Here is a 19,817-nt window from a genome sequence, read left to right as displayed (position 1 = left end):
CCACGCCTACAGGACCCCGGAGGTTTCCGAGACTATAATCTTACACAGAACCCCAACTTATACGAGCCTTGACAATGAAGTGGGCCGATGTCCCGCTTCCGGGGTAACTACACATATGTATTCGGAGAGGACAGATTTTACTGAGCATGGTTAAGCATGATTCCGTACTAAAAGATATTCCAAAAGGCAAAGTCCTAGCGTTCACGATCACAAACTGAACACACAGGCCCTGAAGAGACGAAAACTCTCAGCTCCCAGTGGACATCCAGCCAAGAACGACCTCATCCATCACCCTCACTGTGGGAGGAAGTAGATGTTGTTCAGCAGATGAAACCGCTATTGGGGATTTGTGAAAACGAGGGGGGAAATGTTTTTAATTACAGCAGGTTAGAGATGAAAGCTCTTTCTGAAAACACAGTATTTTGTCTCTTTAAACAATCTTTCTGGAAGCAGACTGCCTCACTTTTCTCTGGAGGAGAGGCTGGTGGTTTAGAAAAGCCAACCCTTCTGTTAGCAAGCCAACACTTAACCCACAGTGCCACCAGGGCACCTCGAGAGAGAAACACACACACACACACACACACACACACACACACACGAGAGTCCATTCTAACTCACAGTGACCCTACAGGACAGGACGGAACTGCCCCTGTGGGTTTCTGAGAGTGTAACTCTTTACAGCTACCTCTTTCTCCCTCAGAGCAGCTGGTGGCTTTGAACTGCTGACCTTGTGGTTAGCCGCCTAATACACATTTGGTGAGAGACACCCCTTTAAGTGAAACACGAGAGAGACAGAAAAGGATCTTCAAAACCAAGACTTTCTCCCTCCCACTCAGACATACGGGCCACAGCCCGGGATGTCCAGGTCACCAGCCGGAAGCAAGCAGAGGACACCAAGCCTGTGAGCCCCACACCCACAGCTGACTGGGGACACTGCATGCACACACAGGCCAGCGGCCTCCACTAGGAGGTTCTGAGCATCCCAGGAATGGAGATCAATGCTAAGCCCATCTTCCAGGGAGCTGCAGCTGAGGGTGCCCTTGGGGGCTTCCCACTGGGCAAGACAGGCCACAGGGGCCACCGCGATGGGGGAACCTGGGCTGGGCAGTGCCTTCGAGAAAAGACCAGTGTCATGCTGAACATCAGAGCAGCGATATGGCTGCCATGTGGGCGGCTTGCAGGGAGAAGGATTCTAAAACGCCCTGTCCTGCCCTGCCCTGCCCTGCCCTGTCCTGCCCTGCCCGGGGCCCAGACAGGAAGGCCAAGACTTGAGAAGCCTGAGAATGAACATCTTGTATTAAATGTAATACACTTAATACGAGCGTCCACACAGGAGGGGCATGGGGGGCCCAGGCCTGCAGGCTGCCCACCCCAGGAGCTCAGCTGGCTCAGACACACAGTGAGAGGGGATGCACACAGCGCCCCCTGGAGTTGTGCGGGCACTTCCTCCTCGGAGTTCCGAGTAGGCCCACAGTGACCATGCGCTCGGAGAACCCGGGTCCGGCCTAGAGTTTGTTCAACTTTCTTGAGCCATGGGGCCTCCCTTTCCGAGCCATCCTCTTAACATCTCATGAGACTGGGATTTGGGGCACAGAATCTGGAAAAGGTTTCCTCAACCGGAGTTGCGCTCCCAGACATCCTCACACCAGCCTTCCTGTTCCTGGCGCCGGGAGGCCACGCTCCCCGTGAGAAGACCCAGAAGGGCCTCCAGTCGGTCGCACCTTTCTGCTGATGGAAGCTTCGGTGTGACTGGCGGGCGCCTCTGTGGCACCAGGCATTGGCACCGGACAATGAAGGGAGTTGCCTTCACGGATGTCAGTCTAGGGGATGGGCCGCCACTTTCCCTAAAGGACTCACCACGGCCAGTTCTGTGGGGTAATGGCAGGGTGGGAGGGGCCCGGCGCATCTTGACCCAACTGGCTGGGGCACTCTGCTAGGGATGGAACTTGCCCTGCCAAACTATGAGGAGCCAAGAGGGGTCCGCTGACAGTCACGACGCCTTGACCCACAGGCACGAGACAGTCTGCAGCCACCACACTGTCTACGTGGCCAAGCCCCTGACCACTGACCACTGAGCAAGCGCTGGAACTTGATTCAGACACTCCTGACCGGGGATTGTTCCAGGCTGCACTGCACATCGGTCTCCCTTTCAAAGCAGGGCACGGTGACCCTAACTCGGCCAGCGTGTGGCCACTCCAGGCTAGAGGGATCAATTATTAACACGCCATTACCCTGAGGCCGGGGCCGGCCAGCACGTGGCTTGCTTTCACACTGCGCCAAGTGGGCCAACTCGCCGTGCCTTGCAAGTGTGCTGGAGTTTTTGCTGCCAGCTCTACCAGAGAGGGGACGTGGAAACTTCTGGAAGTCACAGACACACACACATACACCCCAAGGGCTGGGCTCACCACAATTATGAGGGTATTGCCAGCCAGCAGCCACTGAGCACACCCTCAGGGGTCCCCTGTACCCCAAGTGTGGGCACCTCAGCACCTGTTCTTTATATGGCAACTGCACTGAGCCTGGCTTCCGATTCCTTGGCTGGGTTCCTGCGACGTCACTTTCCTGAATAATTGAGGTTTCGGGGTACATTCGATGCGACAGCCTATAAAACGCAAAGCTGGGCCTGCAGATGGTGGTTGGGGATACAGGTTTCTCCTGTTCAAAATAGCTCCAAGCACCTGCCATGTTTGTCTGCACCAACAACCACCCCCCCACCACACACACACCAGGGAAAAATGCTCTGCCACCTGCACTTCTGCCCTCCAGGTGGCATCTCCAACACAGCTGGCGTGCCCTTTGAGGTTGGCACCTGACACCACACACAGCAGCTGCAAGTTCCTCTTTGGCTGGCCCTGTACCGACCAGAGTGGGTACCTCAGACTCACTCTCCCAGCGCCCCTCTGGACCCCCCACCCCATCAGCTGGGCTCACCACAGCAGAAGCCTCTCCCCTGGCAGAGCCCGCAAGCCACCCATTCACACGCCCTTCTCGATGAGCTTTCTTTCTTCCGTATTCTGCCCCCATCCCCAAGATACACAACAGAAAACACTAGATGTGGGATGTCCCCTCTCTGTGTGAATAAGAGGGTGGGCTATTTCCTCTCCTGGTTCTAAATGCGGCCACCGGGAAGACAGTGCCGCAGTCCTCACGGGCTTCTCTCTAGAGGGAGGGGGGTCAGGGGGGCCACACGTGGGCAGAACAGCCAGACTGTTATCATCCCACCCGCATCCTGCAGGAAAATTGTTCTTGCACAGAACTGAGTGAGGCCTTAATGGTCATCTTAGTGCACATCCTTAAGAAAGGGGAAACTGAGGCCCAAAGAGGCTGACCACCATCCCGAGGCCATTAGGCCAGGTTCCTGGGTGGAGGTTTCGGGCGTCATCCCTACGGGCACTGAGGAAAATGTGCAAGCTCACCGTCATCCAAGTAGGTCTGGTCCAGATTCTGCTCCTGCTTGACTGTCACTCCCGCGGGCAATGCTTCCTTTGGGTCACTGACTGGGGGTCCATTTTTGGCGGCTCTTTGGCTGCTGGCATTCTGCTGCTGAATGACCGTGGGGTAGGAACCGGGGCTCAGCCTCTGCCCTTGGCTGGCCGGGGATTGGCTGGACCTGGCGGGGCCTGGTGGGAAATTCTCACAGCACATGATGCGCTGGAACTCCTGGTGGCTGCCACAGCGCAGCTGCTGATTGGTGGGTGAGTAGTGGATCACGGGCGAGGCCTGTTGAGCGGCCGGGGTGGGGTGCAGCAGGGCCTCGCCCTGGCCCTGGGAGCCCGTGTGCACCAGCACGGAGCGGTGGGCGTCCGCGATGGACAGGGGGGTGGCCATGAGAGCTGGCTGCTGGTAGCCCAGCAGGCTGGGGCTCAGGCTCTTGCTGCGTTGGTACAGGACAGCCGCTGGGTTCTGCTGCTGGTAGCAGGCGTCGGGGGACGAGAGCCCCGAACGGAACTGCTGGCAGGGAGCCAGGGTGGCCACAAGGCAGGAGGGTGACCCGGCGGCCATCGGGTGCTGTGGATAGTAAGGCTGGCTCCCCAGGCCGCCGTGGGTGGGGCTGCAGAGCAAGGTGGGGTCATACTCGTCCGACGGCTCCGTCTTGATGGCGGGAACTGTGAAGGGAGAGAAAGCACACGGGCAGGTCGCTGCTGCGCCGCACGCAGGCCAAGAGGAGGCGCGGGCAGCGGTGAGGAAGGTGGACTCGGATCCGAGGCTGGGATCCAACCGCTGGAGCTCTGGGCAGGAGACTCCCTGGGAGGCTGCACCCTGGCAGATGGTCTTCAATGATCACTGTCCAGTCCCGGGGAGGGGCCTGGTCAGGCCGTCCTCCAGGCCCTTGCACACGTGTGGAGGGCTAGGAGCAGAAGCTGCTATTTCCAGCTCTACCTCCGGCCTCCTGGGCAGTCCCTGCCCCTGCCCTTGCCTGCTGTCGTTAATAACACTTCTCGCCATCCGCAGGAGCCCCGATGGCCCTGTTGAGTAAGCACTGGGGTGCACACCCCAAGGTCGGTGGCTCAACACCCCCAGCAGCTTCTCGGGAGAAAGATGAGGCTGCCCGTACCCTGAACGATTCGCAGTCTCAGAAACGCTACAAGCCGGAATCGACGTGGTGGCAGCGGGTCTCATTTCTGATCACCACTTGACATATGTTGGGAGAAAGAGCCTCCTACTTTCTACCCGCTCAGAGTTACAGTCTCAGAAACTCTCCTGGGGCAGTCCCACGCTGTCCTACAGGCACTGAGTCGATGACAGTGAATTTGAGTTTGGGTTCTGACATATTACAGTTGAGGTGGGTATTTCTTATCTCAGGCCCCAGTCCCACTGGGATGTCAGCTCCTTTAGGACAAGGGTCTGTCTGTCTGTCTCGTCCAGGCCTGGACGAACATCTGCTACACAGTTGAGGAGTAGATAGATACCTTCTGGACAAGGGACTGAATGAATGAGGGACCAAGTGATGCCCATCACCTCCCGGATACTGTGGTACCATGAAACGGCCTGGGCTTGGGCCTCGGTTTCCTCCTGTCACCTCGTGACCATCCTATATACTTCCAGGGGCACTATATGAGATGCTTGTGCAAGGTACGGAGTGACTGGAGGCTCAGTGCTTGCTGCGGCCACTGCCATTACCGCTAGTGTTGGATCAGCATTGTCATCACAGCTGCCAAGGATCCGCTGGGCCCTGCACTGGTCATCAGAATGGCCCGGGGAGTGCCCGCCGGGGCAATCCCCCTCACTGGAGTAAATGAGTTGGTGACAGAGCTGTAACGGAGTTGAGGGTGGGGACTGGGGAGGAGGAAGGCGTGAGGGGAGGATGCAGGAGGCTCAGCCTGACACCCACCCATGGCCATCTGGCCCAGCCAGACAGCCCGGAGCCACGCTGATGTCCTTACCAAAATGAGAGCAGAGAGGGCTGTAAAAGCTCACTGGAAACCGCCACTTGAGACACAAGGGCCGAGCCTGCAGGCCGGGTTCTCTTGTGATGTTCTGCCCCCACGGTGTCAGGTCCCCTCAGCCCTGGCCACCCCAGATGCCCCTGATGGACAGGGCACATTGGTCCCAGGGCAGTGGACAGCCATGGGCCAGCACCCACCCATGACAGCACTCCCTGGGGCCAAGGCTTGAGCAGCTGCGCAGGGAGACCAGGAATGACCCTCTGGGTGACAGCCTCCAGGGACAGCTTCCCATGCCCGGGAAGGTGGCTGGTGGGTCTGGCTCGGCCTGGGCAGAACTCAGGGCCAAATTATTTATCAAACCAGCCGGAGCCACCTCCCAGCCCTGGTGTCTGTATTCTCTCCATCCTGGCCCTCCGTCACGAGACTCTGGCCCACCACGCAGTCTCGGTGTTAGCATGTCGGCTCTTACATCTGCAGGGCCAGCATGGTGACCCCACCCACCATCATCACCACTACCCGAAGCTCCGTTTGGTGCAGCTTTAGCCACAGACCACAGGTGTTTACAGCTTGCCCACCTGCCTCCTGTATCATACAGGAGCCCTGGTGGTGTGAAGGTTAAGCATAAGCTACTACTGTTTGCATGGGAGAAATGCCCAGGAAATCCTATGGGGCGGTTCGCCTGTCACCTGGGGTCACTGAGAACTGGCGTAACAGCGCCTGACAACCACCCCCACCACGGCCATCTGTGCATCAGCTCCACATGTCTGCACACGCTAAGCACTGGTGTCCTGGGTCTTCCTGGGAAGAAGCTGTGATCAGCCCCATCGGACAGGAGGAGGCAAGGAGGCTCCCAGAGCTGCTTGGTCAAAGCGGCACAGCTGGGGCAGCAGCTCGGATCGCGGGGTGAGTTGGGGTGGGGGGAGGTATCCGGGGCTGCCGCTTCCTTTCGAGAGCCCGCCTTACCTGGGTGGTAGGTAAAGTGCTGCGGCTGGCTTCGTTTCCTCTTCCCGTTGATGACATAGAAATTCACCTTCACAGAGGCGCGGACGTGCTTGTTCCGGTACTCGGGAATCTCAACAAAGAGCATGTTCTGGAAGGAAGGAATTGTGGTTGACTACGATGAGGCCCACCTTCCTCTGGCCGGCTCATCTCCAGTGAGCCCTGCCCCCACCCATCCCTCCGCTGGCAGACAGGCACAGGGCACCTCCGCCGTGACAGCCACTCTGGTCAAGTTACTGGGAGGACCTTGCTACCAATGGGGTGTGGGGAGAGCGGGCACCTAGTGGGTGCATCTTAATTCATTCATCATCCAACACGAGTTTATTGAGTGCCCGCGGGGTCCCTACTTCAGTGAAGGAGTGAAAGAGGTGGGGGGAGGCGGGAGGCAGTGGTGTTTAGAACCCCCTCTCCGTGTGCTTACAGGCTGGCTCTTGTCTTTGTCCACGGTGGCTTCCATCTCCCAAATCTGCTGCCCATCTGGAAACATAAAACAGTGACAGGCTGTGAGGGTGGGATTCAAACCCCAGACTTAAAGACAAGGAAACCACACCCCGCCAACCTGATAGTTCTCGTGATTCCCAGATGATGTCTGACGTTTCTGGAAGGAGCGTGGGGAACTGTATGTCTTTATAGCTGATCTATGATATGGGACCTTGATGGTGTCGCGTGGGTTTACAAGGTCGGCAGTTCAAAGCCACCAGCCACTCCTCAGGAGAAAGATGAAGCTCTCTGCTCCCAGAAACACTGACCGTCCTGGAAACCTGCAAGGACAGTCCTCCTCTGTCCTCCTGGGGCACTGAGTCAGAATGGACTCCATGGCCGCGAATGTATGCCTTTATACATGTATATGTAAAACATGCATTTACATATCGTATGTTTACATATACCGTATATACTTGTGTATAAGCTGAGCTTTTCAGCACATGTTTTATGCAGCTTCTGTGGTAAAATTAGGTGCTCCGGCTGATATTCGGGTAAATTATATAACCTATACGTTTATCAATAAATTACATTTCTGTATATTTGCATGTGTGAATTGAGAATCACGACAAATAATGGATAACATTGTTAAGAGAGGCGATTCTGGAACCCTGATTGGGCTCATGGGGAACCTGTAACTAAACCAGAACATCGCTTGACCCCAACAAGCCAAGGGACACTGTATGGTGAAAACCAGGAAACGCGTGCCGCGGAGGTGTGTCCTTTCACCTGTATACTGAGCAAAGAAGCCAAAAGCCTGGGCTATAGGAAGGGGTCCACAGCAGGAGGAGTGGAGGAAGGTTCACTAATGCATGCTGTGGGGTGCTGATGGTCCAACCTCGCTTGCTGAAAACCCAGAGGAGCTTACAACACTTAGCAAAGAAGACAGAAGACTACAGCCTTCGGGACGGCTTACACCTCATCATGACAGCAAACAACTGACCGATGGGCAACATCAGGACAAACGCCAAAGAGTGATGTTGTCAAGGATTTAATTTTACTCGGCTCTTTAATCAAAGTCCACAGAAGCAAAAGTTAAGAAATCCAGCCACACTGGGAAACGGATTCTTTACAGTGTTTGAAAGCACAGGTGTCCCTTTGAGGACTCTGGTGCCCCTGACCACGCCATGCGGTTCTCCGTTGCCTCGGATGCGCGTGACAGGGAGTAAGGAGTAAGCACAATGAATCAGGAGAATGGATGCTTCTGAACTATGGTGTTTGGTGAAAAAGACTGACTATATCATAGACTGCCAGAAGAATGACCAACTGTGTCTTGGGAGACGCACAGCCAGAAGGCCCCTTTGGAGTAAGGGTGGAGGCCTCACGTGCTTCGGCCTGTTATGAGGAGGGACGGGTGCCTGGAAAAGGACATGCTGCTCAGTAGAGCGTCACAAAAGAGGTGGTGGTCCTTGGACCAGCTGGACCGACCCAGCGGCTGCAACCGCAGGCGCATGCACAGCGGTGGTTGTGTGGACGCGTGGGGCCAGGCAGGGTCTCTTCTGTTGGCGTGGGTTGCTGTAAATCAGAACGGACCCAACAGAACTTAACAGCAGCACGCACATCCAGGGTGGACTTAGAGATCTCCCTTACACAGGTATGCACATTTGCATGTTTTTTCCCAGCGAGAATGAACTGTAGAAAACTGGCCAATAGAAAACAAGCACAACGATGAATTGCCATAATCTTAGCTGTTTTCTTGATCTAAGTGTCTCCATATCTTTCTTTTGAGACAAATGGTATCATTATTGCCCATTATGTGTTCTAATGTGCTTCATCCAACTCCAACCAAAGACTATTTCGAAATACCCTGAATTCCCCAATACTTGCTGTCTTTGAATGATGATGTTGCCCAACAATACTGAATATACTATGTCCTGCCAGAGAACAGGCAAAAGTATCACCAAAAACCACAGCCAGAATGTTTCTCAGACACGAGAAGGGTGACACTTCCTCGTCCACACGTTGGGCATGTTGTTAGGAAAAACCAGTCCCTCCTGAAGCAATCCTCACGGGTCACTGGCCAGCTCAGATGCATCTTCTCATCTGTCTGAAAGCCCAGGTGGCTTAGCTGTCCGAACACAGGATGCTGAAACCATGTCTGAGCTTGTGAGCCACTGGGGAAGAACCCAGACACTCACCTTCCCAACCAGACCCTCCACCTCTCAGTCAACAAACAGTTTGGATCTTACAGAACTCATCCCAACCCCGACGAGAGGGCTTCCCCTCACAGTGCACTCTCCTTGCCTGGAGCAGAGTGCGCTTTGGGGCCAACAAGTTGGGCCAAACAGAACTCTGTACTTGCAAATAGGAGATTCCTCTCCCTGACCACCTACATGGGCCACTGGGCCATCTGGGGCGGAAACAAATCCTTTCCACAAGTGTTTCCAGGGTGTTTCATGGAACACTGGTTCTGAGGGATATTAAATGATTTTATGAAGAGAGGGAAAAAATTCTATGTGCTAATAAGCACTGGAAATTGCTGAGTCAAAGTTGAGTGGGTTTCTTCATGGCAGGCCTTCTCAGGGCCTTCCACGTGCTCACCTGCTGAGTCATTCTCCAAGGTAGGCTAGATGGTAGCAAACATCCCAACAGTTGGCCAGAGAGACTCTCTCTCTCTCTCTCTCTCTCTCTCTCTCTCTCTCTCTCTCTCTCTCTCTCTCTCTAATCATTTCACTGGGGGGCTCTTACAGCTCTTATCACAATCCATACATTCATCCATCGTGTCAAGCACATTTGTACATTTTTGCATCATCATTCTCTAAACATTTTCTTTCTACTTGAACCCTTAGTATCAGCTTCTCATTTTCTTCTCCCCTACCCTCTCTCCTTCATCAACCCTTGATAATTTATAAATTGTTTTTTCATGTCTTACATCAACGGCTGTCTCCCTTCACCCTCATTTCTGCTATCTCCCTGGGAGAGGGTTATATGTGGATCTTTGTGATCGGTTCCCCTTTTATCTCCCCACCTTCCCCCTACCCTCCTCCCTATCTCTGTTCTCACTGTTGGTCCTGAGGGGGTTTATCTGTCCTGAGTCCCTGGGTTGCGATCTCCGACATGTGCCCATGTACATGAGAGCCCCTCTCTTAAAGCAGTATTTGCATCTTCTGCAATAGGTTAGGTTTGAAGCCCTGTCATCTGGGGTAGTAAGATTCACCCATGGAAATCGATTCCATAAGCATTACTTAAACAAGAACCTAATTCCCAAAATCATAATCGGCAAAAGCCGGGCTTGCTGCTCATGCTGATGTCATCGGGAGGACCGAGGACGCACTGTGTCCTGCAGGGAGCCCCTGGCAGCACCAGTCTACAACCTCTGGCCTTAGTACTATTAACTCCAATTCCTGAAGTGACAGACGATGCCGCGGGGTCAAGTCAACAAGGGGAATTAAAAAGGGCTGGGGTGGGGGGGGGCGCTGATGAATTGACTCTCAGCTCGGTGTGAGATCATCACCGTGGGCAGGGAGCAAGTCATGCGTTCCTCTCTCCCGACATAGTGCAGGTGCTTAGCATCTAAGAGCCAGTGAAAGCGTCTGCAGCAACACTGGCTCCTGATGTGCGAGGCCGAGAGAGAGCCAAATTCTAACATGACACTGTTGAAAAGGAAGCCAAGGAGGAAGGACGGATGGACGGACAGACGGATGGATAATCGGCTTGGATGTTTGGATGGACAAATAGAAGAGTAGCATTCAGATGGACAGGTGGGAAGGTAGGAAGGAAGTTTGGATGCTCGAAGGGGACCCAAGGGATGGAAGAATAGATGTTTGTATGCATGGCCAGACCATGGAAAAGCAGACATTCGGACTGGAAGTTGGATGCACGGGGGCGCAGATGTTTGGCTAGATCAGGGAGCTTCGTTTTGAGTCACCAAGGCCTCAGTAAAACACGTCCAAGACAAGGTTCGCATCTTTGTCAAAGGCGTGTCTGCGTGATCTACCAGAGACATGCCCCCTCCTGGGTGGCAGCCACGACTAGGAGTGTGGCTGTACAAGCCAGGTGCATCGCCTCCCCAAATTATGCTTCCTCCTTCACGAACTGAATGCAAGCTCTGAGCCGGAAGACCCGGTCAGAAATTAACCAGAGGGGCACGCAGGAGCATGTTGTGGTGTGACTTGTGACCCTCTTCCTCAGCCCCTCTGGCGTCTTACTTGGTGCCTCCCACCCAGAGTTGCTCCTGTCTGGCTCCCCAACCTATGGTGCATTGCTTGCTTTGGAGGAAATTAAAAAAAAAAAAAAGGATCCTCTTCAGAGGTCTCCTAACTGGGAGGGCAGGGAAAAATAGTCGCCTGGGCTTCCGTCCCCAGCTCTCTCCCTGGACCCCTGCCGATGAAGTGGGAGACGTGGCACAGAGAACACAAAGCAGTGGGGCGGTATAAAGGGGACCGCCACATGAGGAGTCCTCACGGGGCCTCTTCTCCAGTGTCTGGGGGACCCAAAGGAACCCTTCCCCCAAAATAGACCCTCTTCCTCATCTTTGGAGGAACTGGCAGTCCTCGGTGTCTCGTGCTTTCGTACTTGAGAGTATCTTGGAAATCAGTGAGCCCAGAGCCCCCAGCTGGGAAACCGAAACCCAGAGGAGGTGGAGAGATGTCTAAAGGCCATTAAGTCACAGCCCTTGAAGCAACAACTGGCGAAACCAGGGATGAAGGAGATGCTTTCTTGAGGAAGAGGAGCAGAGAAAAGATGACTGGCTTCCTCAAAAAAAAAAAAAAAAAAAAACAAGAAAAAAAAACTGGCTGTCACTGAGTCCATGCCAACTCACAGTGATCCTACAGGCCAGGGCAGAATGGCCCTCTGTAAGTTCCCAAGACTGCCTCTTTACAGAAGATGAAAGACGCATCTTTTTCCCCTGGACTGCTGGTGGTTTCGAACTGCTGGCTTTGAGGATTACAGCCCAATGTGTAACCACTCTGCCACCAAGGCTCCTTTGCTGGCTTCCTGAGACGCTAGAAAAAGGAAGTCCTACGTGTGCAGGATACGTCCAGGGTCGTACCCACCCCCAAGATTCAGAGGGCACAACCACTTTCCTGCTTCTCCTGGGCCCTTGAGACACAGTCTAAGCCCCGCTGTGACTGTCAAGGCCCTGCTGGCCTGGCTCCTGCCCTCCTCACCAGCCTCCCTCCTTCCTCCCTAGGAGGAGTAACAGTTGACTCTTACAAGTGCATCACTCCAAGCCTCTCACAGGTACAGACGAGGCTCATCCCTGCAGCAGCCCTGGAGAGCGCTTCAGCTCATCCATTTGTAAGTGAGAGGAGGCGGTGTCCAGAGGCAAGGTCACTCACCCAAGACCACAGAGCAGGTTGAGTGGGACAGCCAACTTCGTACATGGGCTCTCGCCTGTGCCTCTTACCGTTACCATGAAGCCCTTTCCCTTCCTGAGCCCATGTGACCTCGTCCACCAAATTCAGGAATGACAGTAGGGAGGACAGTCCAGGTGGCTCCTCCTTTAAACTCCCTTGGAAGCCCAGCCAAGACTTATTAGGCCTGGCTTGTCCCCCAGGTGCCACATCTCACTGTGTGGTGACAATGCCTGTCCATCATCCACCGTCTTAGGGACAGCCTCAAAGATCCTGTCTGCCCTAGCGGCCCACCCAGTGTCACCCCAAGCAGGATCCCTGTGGATCCATGAGGCTGTGGTCAGAATTTAGAACTCGTGGTGGACCGCTGGGATGCGTGAGAGTCAAAGTCAACACATGGGCCACAGGGCCGTGCTTCAGGGAAAGCGGTGGCCGAGGCCTGGCCTGCTTCCTGGCCTATCTGGTGTCTGGGTGGTTTGGGATTGGTTGCTGTCATTTCAGAATGAGATTGCCCTTAAAAAATCTGGATTTTGCTCTTGGCGGGGGGAGGGGGGACAAGACATGTGACCACCCTCGGCTCCCCTGGCCCTCCTGCCCTGGTCATGGGGGCTCCTCTAGACAGTCCTGGCCCACTGCTCTCCTACGTCCCCACCCAGGGGCCTTCGAGAGAAGTGACAGGTGCTTCTCCTGCAACCTGGGGAGGACACCTGGCTCGGTGCCCGCCCTCAGCTGGGATTAGCTGGCGCTTTTCTCACGGTGAGACAACACTGAAGTAGCCGCTGGCCCAGTTTCAGTACCTGCCCCTCGCAAACTGAGGAGCCTCAGCGGCTGCCAGGATGAGAGAAACCAGCCCCCTGCCTTCTTCCTGAACTTTCCTGATTCTGCAGCGTGAGAGCCAAGTGCCCGAGAAGCCCACCACAAAGGGGGGCCCTGACACTCGGGCTCGCCTTGGAGGCCCCGGGCTCTTCTGAGGTGCCCACACGATCCTCCCCAGCAGGGCTGGGTGGCAAGGCCTGACAGGCACTCACACGACACCTCCATCCCTCTGTCCGTCCTCTGGACTCCAGCCAGAGCAAACAGCACATGTGCCACTGCGCTTCCGTAGACACCCTCTGAGACGAGTCGGTGGGGGGACCTCAGGGCAGGGCAGCCTCCTTGCCGCGGCCCCCAGAGCTCAGACACCCAGGCCAGGGGAGCACACCTGGGGGCCGAGAAGGAAACTCTTGCTTGCTCCAGTGACCTGTCAGGATTTGGGTGACATGTTTACCGAGGTCCCGAGCACACTCGGGCACCTTCTCCGCTGGTGTCAACTTCTCCCCACATGATGCATCACGTCAGCTGGTGGCTCCTCCGTCACCCCTTCCTTACTCGGTGCCATTGGTCAATTCTGACTCACAGACGCTGCAGGGCAGAGCAGGACTGCTGCCCATGGTTCCCGAGACAGGGACCCAACTGATGAGGCAAGAACCGGGGGCAGACGAGGAGTCAAAGACAACCAGGCCGGACCAGAGGCCACCGCCACCTGCCACCTCAATGCCAGAGACGAGACAGAAGTTGTTGACAGTCCACCTTCCCCATCTGCACCATCGATAAGGACCTCTGGGAAAACTGGCCCTGAACAAGACAGTGGGGCCCACGAAGACCCAGTGCTCCCCTTCGGCTCCGGGCTGAGCTTCCGTAAAGGACACTTCCCCCATCCGAAATGAGCACAGCCTACGGAAAACGGGGTGAAGGAGACTGAAGGCAGGAAAAGCGGGCAGAGAGTACTGGACGTGCCATGGACTGGCTGCCAAAAGAACAAACAGAGCTGCCTGGGACAAAGGACAGCCAGGATCCTCCTTAGGAGCGTTGCCTCGTGGACTCTGGACATGTGATCAAGAGAGCAGCCCCTGGAGAAGGACGTCGCACTTGGGACAAGAGAAGGGCAGCGAGGCGGGGACGGTCTCAACAAGATGCGCTGACACAGGCTCACCATGGGCTCAAACACAGCCACAACTGTGAGGCTGCTGGTCATTCATCTTACTGTGCAAAGGGGCTGCCAGGAGCCAGAAGGCCCACGCCACCCCCTAGCAACCTCCACAAACAAGGGAGCCCAGCAGCCCCTGTGAAAAGATCCTGCCAAGTCTTACTCAGAGGAGGGTGAGAGGTGTCATTTTTTTTTGGGGGGGGGGGTGAATCTTGCTCCAAGAAGCTCCTGGTGGTTTGAACTTCAGACCCCATGGTTAGCAGCCTAACCTATAACCACTATACCACCAGGGCTCCTTCTGGCCTAGACAACCCTAGGAGCCAGTTCTGCCCTGGCCTGTGGGAGCACCAGGAGTGTGCTTAGAGCACACAACGACAACGGACTTCCAGCCTGAGGAAGTTCCAGATGCCTCGTGGCTGAAGAGGATGCACATATGCTAGGCGATATTCTAAGGGGCCCTGGTGGGAAAGTCCTCGGCCGCTAAGCCAAAGGTCAAAGGTTCAAACTCACCAGCCACTCCCCAAGAGAAAGATGAGGCAGGTGATCTGTTCCCATAAAGATGACAGCCTCGGGGCAGCTCGACTTTATCTGCTGGGCTGTTGGGTGTTAGAACTGTGGTTTAGACGCTGCAGCCGAGTGGGGACTGCCGCCAACAGCACCAGAGGCTCAGGGTAGACAGAGTCCATGCTGCTGGAGTCAGATACGCCTCCACCTGCCGATCTTCCTACCCATCCTTGCCCCCTCCTCCCCCACTCTCCACTTCTCAGCGAAGTTCAAGGACTCAATCGCTGCCTTCACGTCGATGCTGACTCATCGTGACCCCCTGTGGGTTCCGGAGACTGAAACTGTGTAAGAAAGTAAGTACCTGTCCTTTCCCCCGAGGGGCTGCTGGTGGTTTTGAACTGCTGACTCTGCAGATGGCAGCCCAACACACACCCATTACTCCACCAGGGGCCCAGCCACAGGCCATACAGGTATGGGGATTATTAGAGGAGTCAGCAGGTGACAATTCAGGTGAGACATGAGGCCAGCCTCTTCTCTACAGCGCCCACAGGCAGGCCTCTGCCCTCATCAGGCGATGTTACCAAGCTCTGTCGGGTCTGCCAATAAGCGCCCGGAGAGCAAGTCACTTCAACATAAGCCTCAATCCAAGCTCCTGGGCCAGCAAACACAGCTCCCCCAATTAAGTGCCTGGAAGCACAGCACTCCCCAAGCCAGCCTGCTGCCTTAAGGCACTCAGCTGGACTTGCTCTGTGGCCTGGGAAGTTCACTGCTCTGGCTGGAGCGCTGGCTCCTGATTCGGTTGCGGCTGTTCTTCTGGTGTCAGCAGTGTCTCCTGGATCAAGAAGGTTCGGGGCGCAGGAAACTCGGGGTCCAAAGGACAAGCTCTACTCCTGACTCTTGTCTTTTGATGGCAGAGGTTCACCCCTGCCCCACTCCATTCCTGCTTCTCGGATGGATGGCTCATTTCACACCTGTGATGGGCGATGACAATCACACTTAACCTTGTTCTACCATCACTCGCAGCCAAATCGTACCATCCTAACAGTAGCTCCCCACCCCTACCCCCTCTTTCACAGAACCATGACGGAAAGGTCCCGGATGGGAGTCACAAAGACCATGGTGAGGATAACTCACTTCACTCTAAGCCGACTGAGGAGCCATGAGTTGGTCATGGTCGTCGTAGGGCACAAAATTCTCTTGGCTTTGGATTCATATTCAACGGCATATTCTATCCACCGCTGTGACTTCACCCGAGGCAGCTCCCCGCCCGGCGCTTTGCTGTCTCTCCTATGACCTGCTTTTCATCAACTTCCTGGCACTCTGAAATCACCTTACAGGTTCAAGGCCACCCACGCCCTGAGAGCAATTTGCAGTCACATGTGCCGTGGTGTCCCCAGTGCCTGGCCTAAGACTTGCTCTCAAGAGATGTCCCGTAGCTGCATCATAGAACAGATGCAGGACACAGGGGCCCGGTGGGAGTGTCGGGTGGTGCAGATGGTGAATGCGTTTAGCTGCCGACGAAAAGGCTTGCAGGTTCCAAAGACTGATGAGCATCTTTCCCTGAAAAGTTCAGCCACTGAGGACACTGTGAGGCAGAGCCCCGGACAGGCAGTGCCACCACAAGCCGGGGCATGCCGGGGCACCTGCCATGGTTTCTTTGTGGAAGGGGAGGGTCTGGAGAGTGGGAGGAGGCAGGATGTTCCCCAGTGTGGTCAGTTTGCACAGCCGCGACATTTCAGCTCCTTGCTCACCCCCTCCAGCCTTGAGTCTCCTTGAAGCAATGCACTGTCATCCAGAGATGACCCACACAGGTTCCATCCGCCTGTTGCTCTGGGAACCAGGAAATTGGGGTTTTGGGCCCAGCCCTGCCACCGACAAGTTCTGTTACCTCAAGGAAGTCTCTCAACCACACACCGTGTGACTCAGCTTCCCCATCTGTAAATGGGGGCGGGGGCCATGCATCCAGCTCCCTCTAGCTGACAGGTTCCAGGAGTTCAGAGGCTCCAGGGTCAGGGGGTCAAGGGGGAGTCGCCATGCCAGGAAGGGCTCTTCTCCAGCCCAGTGGTCAACACAGAGCTGGTGCCCTGCGTCCTCGGTAAGTAAACTGAGCTCCCAGGAGGCCCGCAGATGCTGCGTGAGCACGTCCTGCACCTAAGACACGTCCGGTTCCCCGATCTACTCAGTGCTGAGCTACCGCCAGCCCCACTAAAGACGAGGAACCTGACCCCAAGCCGACACAGCACGAGGTAGATCCAGGCTTCGATGCAAGATGGCCGATACACTAAACTCCGACCCGCTGACTGGGGACTTCATCAGGCGCCTTCACTCCCAAGCACTGGGAGCTGGGGGCAACCCTCGGACCCCAGCTGATCAGGAAACGTGCTTCTGTCACCTCTTTCAAAGACACCCTGGTGAGATGAAGGCCAGTGTCTATTCTTAAATCCAGGAGGCCCCGAGTCTGGGTCACTATTTAGCTCTGTGAACATGAGACCATTGTGCTTGGTCTCTAGGGAGCCGGGAGCTGACCCCTCTTTGGACAGAAGCTCCCTGTGCTTAAGTGGTGGCTCCAGCCCAGAGGACCAATGGTATTACAGGCTTGAGTCACTGAGGGCAGAGGTCGGCAGCGTCTTACTCATGCAGGAGCCCAGCCTCAAATCTGACATTTCCCACAGGGGACTCCAATGTAGGCCCACCCACCCCATGCCGCTTGTTCCAGAAACCTCCGTACAAGATGAAACAAAATGGGGATGGGGGTCAGGGGTGGGAGGTATCTTTTCTAAGCTAGTCCTGATTTCTCCAGGATACTAAACTGATGGTTAAAACCATTTCTCAAAAAAAATTTTTTTAATGATATTTTTAAAGCATCTGCATCTGTACTTCTGAAACAAAGCAGACACACAGCACCGGGCGCTCTGCGGATTGAGATGACTCGCACCCGGGTGTGATGACTCAGTGGGAAGCAGGGAATTCCACCGCCCACACCACGCTTCGAAAAAATCAATTTGCTTCTCTGGACAGGTGATGGGGGCCTCTGCCACGGGCTGCTCCAAGAGCAGCGGCCAACCAAACAAAACACGACATTCTCTTCAAACAATCTCAGTCTCAAAGCTGAGTAAGCCCCAACAGGCCGGTTTCCAACCTCCGCCCCCGCAGGACACAGAGGGCCAGGCAGTTCCTTGGCTAGGAACCGGGGGCCTGAATTAAGAAGGATTTACCAGCTGAAAAATTCCAAAACCCTGTGTCATGTGGGGGAACCTTCCAAAACATTGGATCCCACCCAGGCTCAGCGAGTCCCTCAGAGCCATGGCAACCCCGTTTCCGCTGCCACATCACTTTTATTTTTGTGTCCTTGGATTTTTTCCTGTTTTGCAATGTTTTGCTGGGACCCCCGACTCCGCCTGGGGCCCGTGTGGCCCGGGGCCAGGGTTGCAGCTGAAGCCAGGCCGAGGCGGGACACCCCGGCGGGCGTGAACTCCGCCTGCAAGGTTACAGAGTGTCCAGTTGTCCGAGGACAGCCGCCGGCCTTTCCAGCAACGGCGATGGGGAATGGTCTCTTGGAACCACGCTAAATGGTTCTGGTTTCTGTTTGTCGCTTTTTTCCTGGCTGAGGGATGAGCTCAGGCATTGAACATAAATGCCGCCGGGAGCTTCCAGCTCCATCCGCAGCGAAGGTGCTCTGGGGCCTTGAGCCTCAGTCACCTCAGCTGTAAAATGGGGGTGGCGCCACCGATGCCTCTCGGGGAGGGGGTACACATCCACTCCACAGTAGGCAGGACCACCTCCTCTGGGCCAGAGACTGTTCCAGATGCTACAGACGCAGCAGTCAGCACGGCCCTGCCCTCAGGGAACAGAGTGCAGGGTGGGAGAGCAGCTAGAAACGAGTCAGCCAGTTCATCTCCGGCAAACTCGCTGCCTTGAAGAGGGAGAGTCGGGAGGATGGGAGAGGACCGGGAGCTCGTGGAGGAAGCACCCTTTGGGCTGAGGAGAAGGCAGCCTGACAAGTGATGGGTACCAGGCCCCCAGGGGCCCTGGCCCAGTATGGGGACCTCTGGCCTGTGCCGCACCCACGTGGGTAAGTGTACAATGATTGGCGTGAGCTGCCCAGTAACGAGGGAACTAGAGCTGTGTGGCGTGCTGGGTTGCAGGTCGGGCTGCTAGCCACAAGGTCGGCGGTTCAAGGCTACCACCTGCTCTGCGGGAGAAAGATGAGGCTCCGTGCTCCAGTCTCAGAAACGCACTGGGGCCATCCTGCCTTGTCCTGTGGGGTCACCATGGGTCGACATGAACTCAGTGGCCTCGGGTGCGCACACCTCAGAGGACCCTGCATGTATGCTCTGGAGCATCACACGCACCAGTGTGCAAGGGGGCACAGTCAGCCTTCACAGCAGGGGGGCCCCAGAACACCAATCAGCAGGGACACAGACACATCAACTGTGCTGCTGTGATACCACCCTACACAGCATGAGGAACCCTGGTGGCGCCATGGGTTCCATGTTGGGTCGCTAAGCCGAAGGTCGGTGGTTCAAATCCATGGGAGAAAGAAGAGCCAGTCAGCTTCCATCAAGATCGGGCATGTCCACTCTGCCCTACGGGACCACTATGAGGCAGAAAGGACGTGACAGCAGTGGGCGTGTACAGTCCTCAGAAGGCCGGATAAATAAGTCCCCAAGACAACACGGAATTGGGGCTCAGCCAAGCTGTAGGCGAAAGCGAGCAGGATGGATCTATTGGGTGACGGGAGGTGAAGGCTGCAAGGCGGCGCTACACGCAGTGATGGCGGCCCGTGCGCTGACGGACAAACACAATTCAATATGGTGGCTGTCTACGGGGCCCGGTAGAAAGCTAGCCAGGGAGGACACACATGGATCTAGTTCAACGATGCCTGCATGTTTTGTTTCATAAGCGAGTATTACAAGTGCGTGTCTTGAGCTTTAAAAGTGATCATGGGGGGCAGGGGTTGGGGGACGTTCTGCGGAGGACAGGCAAGAGGCAAGCTCCTGAGAGAGGCGGAGCTCGGGGTGACTGAGGACAGAAGAGGCAAGAGGAGCAGCGGCCCCGGGAGCGAGCTGCAAACACTGAGATCAGAGAGGTGGGCCGAGGCCAGGCCTTACAAGTTCTTGCAAGCCGCGAAACGAATTAAAAATAGCAAAGAAAATAATATTAGCACCGTTATTATTACGGCTG

General features: G+C 55.6%; 1 protein-coding gene across 1 annotated transcript in view; it reads right to left on the bottom strand.

The window, feature by feature from the left end:
* Nucleotides 1-3,384: 3,384 nt before the first annotated feature.
* NFATC2 (nuclear factor of activated T cells 2) overlaps nt 3,385-19,817 on the bottom strand; it is a 99,201-nt gene continuing 82,768 nt past the window's right edge. Inside the window, exons 7-9 of the mRNA XM_075527700.1 lie at nt 6,808-6,863; nt 6,351-6,477; nt 3,385-4,106 (exon numbers count right to left, since the gene is read on the bottom strand). Coding sequence (XP_075383815.1) covers nt 3,385-4,106; nt 6,351-6,477; nt 6,808-6,863 — 905 coding nt within the window. The remainder of the gene's footprint in view (nt 4,107-6,350; nt 6,478-6,807; nt 6,864-19,817) is intronic.

This window comes from Tenrec ecaudatus, chromosome 12 (genome assembly GCF_050624435.1).
Source record: "Tenrec ecaudatus isolate mTenEca1 chromosome 12, mTenEca1.hap1, whole genome shotgun sequence".
Taxonomy (NCBI): Eukaryota; Metazoa; Chordata; class Mammalia; order Afrosoricida; family Tenrecidae; genus Tenrec; species Tenrec ecaudatus.
Note: the sequence above shows the minus strand (reverse complement) of the source record. Positions and strands in the feature narration are given on the sequence as shown.